The 13,399-nt window shown below is 36.5% G+C and overlaps 1 protein-coding gene across 1 annotated transcript in view; it reads right to left on the reverse strand.

Moving 5' to 3' along the window:
- HEPH (hephaestin) overlaps nucleotides 1-13,399 on the reverse strand; it is a 244,155-nt gene that overhangs the window by 82,628 nt on the left and 148,128 nt on the right. The window contains exons 13-14 of the mRNA XM_056130041.1: nucleotides 13,057-13,196; nucleotides 11,857-11,988 (exon numbers count right to left, since the gene is read on the reverse strand). Coding sequence (XP_055986016.1) covers nucleotides 11,857-11,988; nucleotides 13,057-13,196 — 272 coding nt within the window. The remainder of the gene's footprint in view (nucleotides 1-11,856; nucleotides 11,989-13,056; nucleotides 13,197-13,399) is intronic.

Consider the following 13,399-nt stretch of genomic DNA (forward strand, 5'->3'; position numbering starts at 1 on the left):
ATCCAGCATCTTCAAGTAAAAAATCATAAACATAATAGGAGTTGAAGGAAATTTTCTAAATATAGTCAAAGCAATCTACCATAAGCCTAATGTAAGTATTGTTCTCAATAGAGAAAAGTTTTTTTTTAATATCAGGCACAAGACATTGCTGACCACTCTTGCCAATCTTATGCAATATAGTAATGAATTTAGTTTCAATAGGAGTTACATAGGGATAAAAGATATTAAGGTAATCCAGATAGGAAAGGATTTCAACATTTTCAGATGACATGCTACTATACTTAAAGACTTCTTTTAGAATTAAATTAATAATTTAAAATAATGCTTCTAGAAACTATAGATTTGTATGTTAAAGCCTCCTGCCCCTGCGCCTGGCTGTCTTCTCTGGGGCCCGTTGGAGGGGAGCGGGTTGAGCTTTCCTCCCCGCCCCGACCAGGGCTCCGGCAGCCGAAGACCTCCAGGACCAGACACCACCATGCTGAGACCACTTTCCGCACACCTGAAGGTAACAGCAGAGGGACAAAGCCACGCGGGTTCCGGGGTCGAGATCTCCAAGCCTACTCGATTGGGGCCGAGCATCCTCCACCCAGATCCTCCAAATTCCAGTAGGCGGGGGTCACACCCACGAACTGGCCCCCTGGCGCTGTGTAATCCCATCAGCGGCCAAGACTCAGAGACTATAAAAACCAGCTCCCGGAACCGCACGGCCGCATTCGTGGCCGCGGGACATCTTATTGTGACATCTCATTCCTACTTTGGACAAACTGGCAGGCTACCGAATATAGCCTGCCCACACAGCAGAGTCTGGCAAACTCCCCGTGGCGTAGCCAATATGCCAAATACCAGTAACAATGATGGGTCTCATTCTCCTAAAGAGTCTTGAATATAATCTCAGGGCTAGGATGAAGGAGACGTTACTGGGGCCTGCTCGAGGCAATCGACGAATAACAGGATGATTTGTGATTTGTGACATTAAAGTAGCAGGTTACAAAATCAATGCATAAAGTTAATGACTTTTCTATACAAAATAATAAAAAGAAAATATATATTTTTTTAAAAATCCCATTCATGATTGTGTCTCAGAAAATAGAGTACCTCAGAATCTGCTCAACTAAAGAGGTGAATGACTCTACTACACAATTTCAAGAAATGAAAGAGGACACAAGGAAATGGAGACACATGCCCTACCCATCGACCAGTTGAATAAACTGTGTGAAAATGGAAATACTTACCAAAGATTTATAATGACACAATGCAGCTCCTCTAAGGATATCCATGACATTTTTCAACAAGGCAGATAAAACCCCACTAATAACTAAATAAATCCTTATGTAAAAGAAGGTGGAAGGAATCACCTTCCGCATTTTTAAAATTTAGAAATCTGTAGTAATTAAATCAGCATGGTGTTGTAAATGAGACAGACACACTGATCAATGGAATAGTTTAATGTCCTGAAACAGACACTCAAATATATGATCACTTAATCTTTAATTAAGGAGCAGTAAATGTGAGGTCAAGCGAGTAACTCCACTTCAACAAGTGGTGTTGGGAATACTGGGCAGTTACATGTTGGGGGGAAATGAACTCAGAACTCTTTCTAATGCCATGCACAAAATTCATATCAAAATGAACTAAAGGGCTCAATATCAGAACTGAACAATAAAGTATATTGAGGATAATGTAGGGAGAACCCTTCATCACATTAAAGTTAATGGGATCTTCAAAGATGAAACATCACTGTCCAAGTAAGTGAAACAAAGATAAACAAATGAGACATTAACTTAAAAAACTTCTGAACCTCACAAAAAATGGTGGCCAAAATACATAGGCAGCTCACGGAATGGGAATAATTATTTAACCAATACCCTTGTTAAAAGCATTAATATCAACAATATATAAGGCATTGATAGAACTTCAGAAGATAAAGACATCCAACCCCGTTAAAAATGGGTAAAAGAAAGGAACAGAAACTTAATGAAGATATACAAATAGCCAAAAGACACAATAAAAATGCTCTACATCAGGCAACTGCAAATCAAAAGAAGGAGATATCTTGCCACAGGGACTGGCACCCATGGAAAAAGAAAAACAACAGTCATTGTTGGAATAGACACGGGCCCATAGAGACTATCGTTAATTGTTAGGAACGCTGACTGGTCCAGCCACTTTGCAAACCAATATGGGCTTTCCTCAAAGAACTAGAAATTAAACTTCCCTATGAACCTGCACTATCTCTTCCAGGAATATACACTGGGGGCTTAAAACTACACTGTACAAAAGTCATCTGCACTCCTATGTTCTTGAAGCACTATTGACAATAACCAGAATCTGAAAACAACCCAGGGATTGTATTGGAACAGCATATGCCTATGATTTAATAATGAATAACTTTGTATCTGTGTATTTCAGGATGATTAATATTTAAAAATTAATTTAAAAACAAATGGCCAGTAGTCATAATAAATGGTCATCATTATTTATAGTTAGAGGAATTCATATAAAATATAATCAACTCACACCAATGGGAATGATATATATCAAAAGGACTAGAAACAGTATTGGGTTAGTGCAATAAAAATGGACCATTTATTTAATGTTGATAAGAATGACATTGTTTTCATCCTCTGCAGCAAACAGTAAGGGAATACTTTTCAAATAAGAATAGAGCTTCTATATGACCCAGTGTCTCCACTTCTTGATATTTAAGTTACAAACTCAAAAATGTTAATTTAGAAAATGTGTGCACACTAATGTTCATTGTCTTACAAAGCACAGAAAACAAGATATTAAAATATTTCAAATGTCCAAAAGCGGAATTAATAAAGAAAGTGTGCCTTTTATAGACAATATAATACTATTCAGTTATCATAAAAGATAAAATAGTTTTCTACAACATGGATGGAATTTCTGGACAAATATTGATGCTCTTACTCTTTTTGGTATATAGAGAGTAAAAAACATAAAAATAGATAGTATCAAAATGGTCACAAAACTTTTTCTTTGGATTACAAATCAAGATTGCTTTGCTATTAGGGAAAAGTGAGAGAGGATAAAGAGGTTGACTAGAGGCAACATAGAAATATTAAGTGGAGACTCTTCCGCACTTCTGTGGGTAGTGAGTTGCAGTAACTTTGTTCCTCAATAGCATAAGTGTTAACACTATTGCAAGCATGTTATATACTATAAAATGCCATGGTTGAGGAAATAATGAAGGGAATATGGTACTTCTCTTGCACACTGATGACCCTGGTGGGATCCATGACACCACTTGTTTTTCATTAAACACTTTCAGGAGTGATCCCTGTACATAAACTGCAGAATAAACATTTAGCGTGGCTATATGGGGGCCCCAACAGCAGAAAATAGAAAACACCAAAATGTATAATTAAACGTTAATAGTGTCCTCTATTAGAACCTCAGTATTGATTTCTGTGGCAAAAGCCTAGGTTCCATTTGTTACCATCTTTTCCTTTCTCTAGGATTCATGAAAGCAATAAAGTGGAAAGTATAACAAAATATAGTCCAACAATTAAATATCTATAAATCTAAACTTTTTATTGGGAATAGTTGTCAAATACACCCAGTAATGTTTTCTAATTATTAATATTAAGATCCTTACATATTTAATGTTAAGAATTATGGATCCCCAATGACTGGGAATTGCATAGACCCTTTGGATTAGCCTTATGTGAGCACCCGCCTGATAGAACTTCCATAAACTGTTAATTTAAATTCCTCCTATCCAGGCACTGTCATCAGACTCGGATTCTGATTCCTTACTGATGCCGGGGAAATTAGATCCAGAACCTAGGAACCTCTCATCACGCAACTGTTGTACTACACCTGCCTCACACACTATAAAGGAAGGTTGGAAACCACCTAGTCTTACTTCAGTGTCAGGATACTCCCATAAAAGTTCTGGGAACTAAAGGGAAGAGCTGGATCAACACATGTATGTCCCATTTAAACACCGTTAGAGGGAAAGAAAAATAGTTTGAATAACAGAGGCATAGTCAATAGTCATTATAAAATAAGTTAATACGTGGATAATTAGGAATTTAAATCTCCACTGTCCACACTCACAAAACCCATAAAAACATTAGTAAAACCAAGGAATTAAGATGTATTTTCAGGCAGGGAAAGAAGTACAAATAAGTATTCAAGCTTCTCAGCACTCCGTTTTGGAAAAAAAATGAGCAACTAATTGGCAATGAAAATTAAACAATAACTGTATTAGAAATTTAATCAGGTGACAGGGTGTTAGTTCCTGGGGCAGGGCACTTGCCTTGCATGTGGTCAACCCATGCTTGATCTCCAGCGTCCCATATGGTTTCTCAAACACCACCAGGAGCAATTCCTGAATCAGTCAGGAGTAACCCCTGAGCACCGCTGGGTGTGGCCCAAACACATGCCACCCCACAAAAGAGAGAAATTCAATCAACTTAACGAACTGATTCAAACTAGGAAAAATTCATACAATGGAATTAAAGAAGTTAACTAGTAAATAGCAAGTGATAACTATGAAATTTTAAATGGAGATAGCTGAAATAGCAATCTTGAAGGCAAAATATGGCTCAACAACAATGAAATGGCAAATTAGAAAAGAAGAAAAGTAATGGAAGAGAATTCCAGATACTCAATAAATAACAGCAAAAATAATATCTGAACTATAAAAATATCAGGAGGACAGGAAAAAAGAGGAAAAAGAATGATTAAAGAGATAAAAGATGATAAATTGCCAAGACTTGGGAGGAAGGGAGAGTTCTGCACAGATTTTAGATGTCCAAAGAGTTACAAACCAAAATCTCAAACAGAACAGAACTGAGACAACATGTGTCTCAGTGGGAAAAACCTAAAAGAGAGACAGATTACTAAAAGTGTCAGTGCACTGTCCGCCCGTTGTTCATCGATTTGCTCAAGTTGGCCCAGTAATTTATCCATTGTGAGACTTGGTGTTACTGTGCTTGGCATATTGAATACATCACGGGTAGCTTGCCAGTGACAAGAGAGGATAATAACCTCAAACATAAAGGAAATCTGGACTACAAAAATAAGGATAGGGGATATCTTTCCATTTTCTCATGTTCTCTTTTATTTCCTGAAGCAGCGTTTTGTAGTTTTCTTTGTACAGGTCCTTTACTTCCTTAGTTAAGCTGATTCTTAGGTACTTGATTTTCTGGGGCACAATTGTGAACGGGATTGTTTCATTCATGTCACTTTCTTCTCTCTCACTGTTTGAGTATAGGAAAGCCATGGACTTTTGGGTATTGATTTTATAGTCTGAAACTTTATTATACAAGTCTATTGTTTCTAGGAGTTTCTTGGTGGAAGTTATAGGGTTCTCTAAGTATAGTATCATATCATCTACGAATACTGAGAGCTAGATTTCTTCCTTTCCTACCTGAATGCCCTTAAGATCTTTTTCTTGCCCAATCACTATTGCGAGTAATTCCAGTACTATATTGAACAGCAGTGGAGAGAGTGGGCATCCTTGTCTAGTCCCTGTTCATGGGTCTGGAGAGTTAACATTGTCAAAATGGCAATACTTCCCAAAGCATTGTACAAATTCAATGCAATACCTATAAAGATACCCATGATATCCTTCAAAAAAATGGAGCAAAGACTCCTGAAATTTATATGGAACAATAAGCCCCCACGAATAGCTAGAGCAAATATTGGAAAAAAGAAAAAAAGGAAAAAAAATTCAAACTCTACTACAAAGCAGTAATCATTAAAACGGCATGGTACTGTAACAAGGGCAGAGCTGCAGACCAATGGAACAGAGTTGAATACACTGACATCTCCCCTCAATTATATGATCCTCTAATCTTTTATAAAGGTGCAAGAAATATGAAATGGAGTAAGGAAAGCCTCTTTAACAAATTGTGCTGGCATCACTGGATGGCTACATGCAAAAAAATGGGCTCAGAACTCTGCCTAACACCATGTACAAAAGTAAGATCAAAATGGATTAAAGACCTCAACATCAGACAGGAAACCACAAGGTACATTGAAGACAAAGTTCGCAAAACCCTCCATGACATTGAAGCTAATGGTATCTTCAAAGATGTCACGCCATTGGCCAAGCAAGTGAAAACAGAGATAGATAAATGGGACTATCTTAAACTAAGAAGCTTCTGCACCTCAAAAGAAACAGTAACCAAAATACAAAGACAGTCTACAGAATTGGAAAAGATATTCACCGAATAAACATCTGACAAGGGGTTGATATCAAGGATATATAAAGTACTGGTTGAACTCCACAAGAAGAAAACATCCAACCCCATAAAAATGGAGCAACGAAATGAATAGAAAGTTTCTCAAAGAAGAAATCCGAATGGTAAAAAAGCAAATGAGATAATGCTCTACATCATTAATCATCAGGGAGATGCAGATCAAAACCACAATGAGATACCATCTCACACCTCAGAGACTGGCCCACATACAAAAGAGCAAAAGCAACCGATGCTAGCACGGATGTGGCGAGAAAGGGACAGTGCTTCACTGTTGGTGAGAATGCGGACAGGTTCAGCCCTTTTGGAAAACAGTATGGACGATTCTCAAAAAATTAGAAATTGAGCTCCCATTTGACCCAGCATCATGACTCCTTGTAATATAGCCCAGAGAGGCAAAAATGTATAGTCGAAGTGACATCTTCACTTGTTTTTTCATTGCAGATCTATTTACAATAGTCAGAATCTGGAAGAAACTTGAGTACCCAAGAACAGATGACTGGTTAAAGAAACTTTGGTGTATCTACACAATGGAGTACTATGTAGCTTTTAGAAAAGATGAAGTCATGAAATTTACTTATAAGTGGTACTACATGGAAAGTATCATGCTAAGCGAAATGAGTCAGAAAGAGAGGGATAGACATAAAAAGATTGCATTCATCTGGGGGACATAAAGTAAGAAAATAGGAGATTAATACTGAAGAATAGCCTAGATCAGTACCAGGAGGATTACTCCATGGCTTAGAGGCCAGCTGGGCATTCTAGGGGAAAGGGCAGCTCAGACAGAGAAGGGAGCACCAAATAAATTTTGTTTGGAGGATACTCCCAGGATGGAAGATGCATGTTGAAAGTAGACTATGGACTGAACATGATTGCCACTCAATGCCTCTTTTGCAGACCACAACACCCAAAAGGAGAGAGAGAACAAAAGGGTATGCCCTGCCACAGAGGCAGGGTGGGATGGGGAGTTGTGGGTGGGAGAGATACTGGGATACATGGTGGTGGAAATTGGGCACTGGTGGAGGGATGGGTATTTGATCATTGTATAATCGAAACCCAAGCACAAAATTTGTAAGTCTACAACTGTACCTCATGGTGTTTCACTAATAACAATTATTAAATATATGTAAGGATAGGGAAGAGAAAATACTGCAAAGAAGAAAGCAAGAATAGGAGGATGGATGTAATATTTGCAGGATTCAGGGCCTCAGCACTGATGGTGAAAAGGTGTTATCTAACAATATTTTTGAACCATAAAACAAAAACAATTGAAAAGAATATATTTTAGCTACAATAACCAAACTTAAAATTGTGCTGTTAAGGAGGCAGACTGGGAGTTGGAGTGATATGTTTGGGGGCATTGGTGGAGGGAAGTTTACACTCGTGATAAGTTAGATGTTGTAACATTGTATACATAAAACTCAAGAAAGAATAACTTTCAAATGATGATGGCTAAATTAAAAAATTAAAAAATAGGCCAATTGCAAAACAGTTAAAGACCACATTCAAAAATGGCGATATGGTCCTTGATGTCAACAATCGTTCTGAATATCAATCAACTAAACTATCTCATTCAAAAGCATGATATGATTGGATGGATCAAGAAATTAAATGCAACTATTTGCTGCTCAGAGAAAACACCTCTAAATATACAGGATAAATAAGGACTCAGACTAAAAGAATGTAAAACAGTCATACAAAACAATTGTAGACCAAAACAAACAAAACAAGCATTGGGGACAGCCATACTTACACCTGAACAAATAGCACTCTATCTAAAGAAAAAAATAGAGATAGGGAAGGACACTACATATTGGTTAAAGGAGCAATCAAGTATTAATTTTTATCAACATATTTACACCAAATAAAAGGCCAGAAGATTTACAAAACATCTACTCACATACCTAAAGCAACACATGGCAGAAAGAGAGTATTAATGGAAAATTTCAACATTCCACTTTTTATAATTAGACATAGCCATGAAGAATATTAGTAAAGAAACAAAAGCACAAAATTCAAAGTTAGAAGAACTTGGGTTATTTTATATATGCAGAGTCCTCCATCCTCAAAAAGCTGAATACACATTTTGTCTTGTGTACATTTAACATATTCAAGGGGAGATCACATACTCGGGAATAACTCAAAAATACATAATTTTATCAATAAAGATATAATGCCAAGCATCCTCTAAGATTACAATGTCATAAACCATAACAAAGGTGGGGGAAAGTTCCAGCATATGGAAGTTCAATAAAACACTGCTAAATAACAAATGATTAAAGAAAAAAGAAATGACGAAATAAAAATATTCCCTGAAACTAACAAGAATTGAAAAAATAACATACTATTAAGGATAGAGCAGATTAAGTGTTGATGTCCAGGATGTATAAATGAGTTACAAAGATCACCCAAAAATTCAAAAGTCCTATCAAATAATGGAGACTAATTGCAGAGTCAGGATTAAACCCTCAATCATCACCAAATGTGGCCCCCAAATTTAAAAAAAAAATGAAAGAAGAAATGAAGGGACAAGCACCATGAGTACATCAAACTCCTACATAAAGATGGAACAAATCCCCAGCACAATAATCTCTCTCAATGTAAATGGCAAATAGTAGCAGCATAAATTACAAAGCTAAACCTACACTCTGCTGCCTGCAAGAAATACATCTCAACAATAAAAGCAAATACAGGCTCAAAGACAAAGGCTGGAAAACAATTACCCAAGGAAACAATACCCTCAATAAAGCTAGCATTGGCATACTAGTATTGTACCACATAGACTTCAGGCTGAAAAAAGTCATAAGAGATCATGAATATCATTTCTTAACGATCTATAATTCAGAAAGAATTTACACTCCTAAATGTCTAATGGACCAAATAAGAGACCAGCAAGATAATCAAGGCAGCTGCTAATCAACTTGAAGTAAGACATTGATAGCAACAGAATGATAGAGGAGATTTCAACAACTCTTTGTAACCTCTCAAAAGATCAACCAGACCAAAGTTAAGAAAAATACTTTATTTGATAAAAAATGGAATAGGGGTTTATATAATATATACATAAATGACATATATACATATTTATGTCTCTTCATCTCCCAAAAGCCAAATACACATTATTCTCCAATGCACATGGTGCATTCTCCAAGAGAGACCACATGCTAGGCCACAAAACATACCTAGATAAAATTAAAAGGATAAAAATTACACTACCAATACTTTCAGACCATGATGCAATGAAAATAGAAGTTAATGCAAAACAAAAAAGAAAAATCAAATCAAATACTGGAAATTAAACAGCTCAATAATGAAAAACCACTGGGTTACAGAGGAAACAATATAGGAAATTGGAAGGTTCCTGGAAAAAAATGACAATTAGGACACGAGCAACCAGAATACAAAGACAGCCCATGCAATGGGAAAAGTTATTTACCCAAGTCTGGTGCAACTTTACAAAGAAAATTAATCCCTTGGGGAGAAAAATTAAAAGAATCTTCCTCAAAAAGTAAATACAAATGATCAAAAACCAAATGAAAAGATACTGCTGATCATGAGGGAGGGCAAATGAAATAAGATATGAGCTCACACCACAATGCATGGCATAAGCTAAAAAGAACTAGAAAAAACAATGTTGTCATGGATATAAGGAGAAAGGTACTATCATTGATCTTGGAAATACTGTGTCGTCCAGTCTTTTTGGAAAACAATATGGACATTCCAAAAGAAAAGCTAGGAATCATGCTTCCATATGGCTCTGGGGTGCAAAAACATACAGTAGAAATGCCATCTTCACTTGTATGTTCATTGCAGCACTGTTTACAATAGCCAGCATCTGGACACAACCTGGATGCCTGAGGACAGACAACTGGTTAAAGAAACTATGAAACTACATCTACACAATGGAATACACTGAATATGTTAGAAAAAACTAAAGTCCTAAAATTCTCTTATAAACGGATGAATATGGAAAGTACCATCACGGTCCTTCCATTGTTTATCGTTGTTCATCAATTTGCTCGAGCGGGCCCAGTAACATCTCCATTGTGACACTTATTACTGTATTTGGCACATCGAATACGTCACAGGGAGCTTGCCAGACTTTGCCGTGCAGGCGAGATACTCTCATTAGCTTGCCAGGCTCTCCGAGAGGAGCGGAGGAATCGAATTCGGGTCGGCCTTATTGGCTGCGTGCATGGCAAACGCCCTACCGCTGTGCTATCACTCCAGCCGGGAAAATACCATGGTGAGTGAAATTAATTAGGAGAGGAACAGGCATAGAATCATTGCACTCATTTGTGGGACATAAAAACATAGTACATGTCTAATACCCAAGAACTGTAAAACACCATAAGAGTTTGGTAGATGTTTGGAAACTTGCCTCAGGTGTTAGGGGAGAAGGCATTTGGGTCAGAGAAAGAACCACTATGTCAATGATAGTTGAAAATATTCCATCTGGATGAGAACTGCATGCTGAAAGTAGGTAAAGGGACAAATATGATAACCCCTAAGTATTTGTATTGTAAACCATAATGCCAAAAGGAGAGAGAAAGATAGAGTGAAAGAGAGATAAGGAAAGTGGCTACCATAGAGGCAAGCTGGGTGTTGTGAGGAAAGGTGGGATAATTGTTGGTGGGAAATATACACTGATGGAGGGATGGATGTTGGATTATTTTATGACTGACACCTGATCATGAACAGGTTTGTATCTTTGTATCTCACAGTGACTCAATAAAAAATAAATTTTTAAAAAAGTAAAAAAATAAATAGAATACTCTTTGCCAGACTGTTAATAATCATTATATATCCTCCATATTATTGTCATTGATAAACAACATATCTAATTTAAAACTGTTTTGAATACCTCTAAAGATATTTAGTATTCTATAATGAAGAGATGGTTAATTTTACAGAAGTTTATGAAGCATAGCTCATTTTAAAATTTAAAATCCTAAACAATGTGCCTTATTCACAAATATTCCCATGTGTATTAAATTCACCAGTTTGTTCAAAAAGAGCTTAGACAAAGGTAATTTTTATGTCTTTTCTCTGTACGAAAAAATAGCCTATAAAAAGTAGAAAATGAATTATTTCATACTCAATACATGACTGCTATAACTTTTTCTGAATGTAGTAGGCTTCTAGTACTTATTCAACACATAAATCAATGGAAAAATGTTATAATATTGTCAACATAAATTTAGTGTTAAAATATTGGTAGGATAATAGGATGTACTCTACATTATGTGTATAAGAAGTATATTTTCAAAAATAAGAAAAGATTAAAATTTTGTCCATTATTAGAAGCTAAAATACAGCCAAGGTTAACTTCAGATTCTTAAAATAGAAACTCATCTATGATCAGTGTTATATGTTGTATGTTTCTTCAATGAACCAAAATACTTGAGGTTTGTAATCTGTGTTGGAATTTAGATCAAACAGACCTGAGGTTGAAAATCTGTCAATGGATTGAGAAAACGAGTGTCTCATATAGAGAAATTTGGTGTATGACTAAGTCTTTGTTAATATTCTATTAATATCCTCCAATATTTTAAGGAACAGACTAGGGGGTATTGAAGGTGTATTCACATCATGTATTCCTTTATTAGGTGTCCAGACTCACCAGGTGCAGCAGCCAGTGGCCAGCCAGTGTTAGATTCTATCACTCCATCGGCATGTACTGAATAGGGTCGGCTGGCATTATTCTTGAATACCACAGTTATGATATCACCAACCTCTCCTCGAAGTAATGGACCTAATTATGCAAAAGGAAAAGTTTTAATTAATGGACTAGTAAAGCAGGAGTAGTAAAGGAAGTAAGATATACAGGAGCTCCCTAGAATTAGGTGTTTACACTGAGAATCTTTCTTTGACAAAATCTCAGGAAAGGCTCTATTTTAAACTTCAGAAGCTCTATGTACCAGTGATACAGCTCAACAGGACTGAGTGCAGTCCAACCCTCATAATATAGTATTCCAAGCTTCATATGAATCATGGTTCTGTGAGGGGCCAGAGAGATGGTATAGTAGGCAAGGCATTCCTTGCATGTAGTAGACCTGGAGTTGATTTGTGAAACCCCTATATTATGCACCACCTTCCAAGCAATGCCAGATGTGGTACCTAAGCACAGATCAATGAGTAAACCCTGAAGACAGTTGTGTGTGTCTATATCCTCAAAAATAAGAATTAGAATTTTGTGGAACCATTGATGACAAGGAATGATTTTGTTACAGAGTATAGAATTTCTATACACTCTAAGGGCCAGTGGGTATCTTCATAACAGAAGAAACTATTTTTCTTCTTATAAAAGTGAATACAATGTATTAATAAGTAAATTGGAATACAAAGGTACTATTGGTTCTTTGTACTATTTTTCTAATTGTTGATGATCTGTTGCTAACATTTAAACACCTTCAAATCTCAGAATTCTTTATTATAGCGGTCCTAGAAAATGAGGCTCAAGATTGTACCAACTTTTATACATCTGAGGTTTATTCAAGTATTGTTTTTAAAATAAAACTATTATTCCTAAGGTCAGAGTTATAGCAAAGAGGAGAGGGTGCTTGCCTTGCACACAGCTGACTGAGGTTCAATACACGGCACCCGTATGATCCTTCAAGCTTACAGGGAGTGATTCCTAAGTGCACAGCCAAAAGTAAGTCCTAATAATCACCTGGTGTGGCCCCAAAACAAATAAACAAAAAATCATTCTGTACATTATTAATGAAGAATTATGGGAAGTGTTGGAAGCTTTGCAGCTAGTAGTCTCATTATGAGGAATAGAAACTCCCAGACACCTTGGTTGATGGTGGCATTTTCTTACCTAAGATTCCCAAGTGCTCCTCTGATCCAGTCCTTGGCCGAGGTATCTTAAATGAACCGTCAGTATATTCTCTAAATACAGCTTTCTTGTATCTGGAACCCAGGAGCCCATTCTTGTTGCTCAGGAAAATGTCACTATAACTAGATGAATCCAAATATTGGTATCAGCAACTGGACCTCGTGTTTTTAAGTATGGGTAAGTTAAATCAGACACAGTCTCTCACAAAGAAGAAGCTTACGTAATCCTTCTTTCATATTTCTTAAACTTTGAATAATTACAAGTAAGATTGTATTTTTTGACCAGAGTAATAGTGTGTCATGTGCTTGCATTGAATATGACTGAC

Source organism: Sorex fumeus, unplaced genomic scaffold, assembly GCF_029834395.1.
Source record: "Sorex fumeus unplaced genomic scaffold, SorFum_2.1 ptg000073l, whole genome shotgun sequence".
Lineage (NCBI taxonomy): Eukaryota > Metazoa > Chordata > Mammalia > Eulipotyphla > Soricidae > Sorex > Sorex fumeus.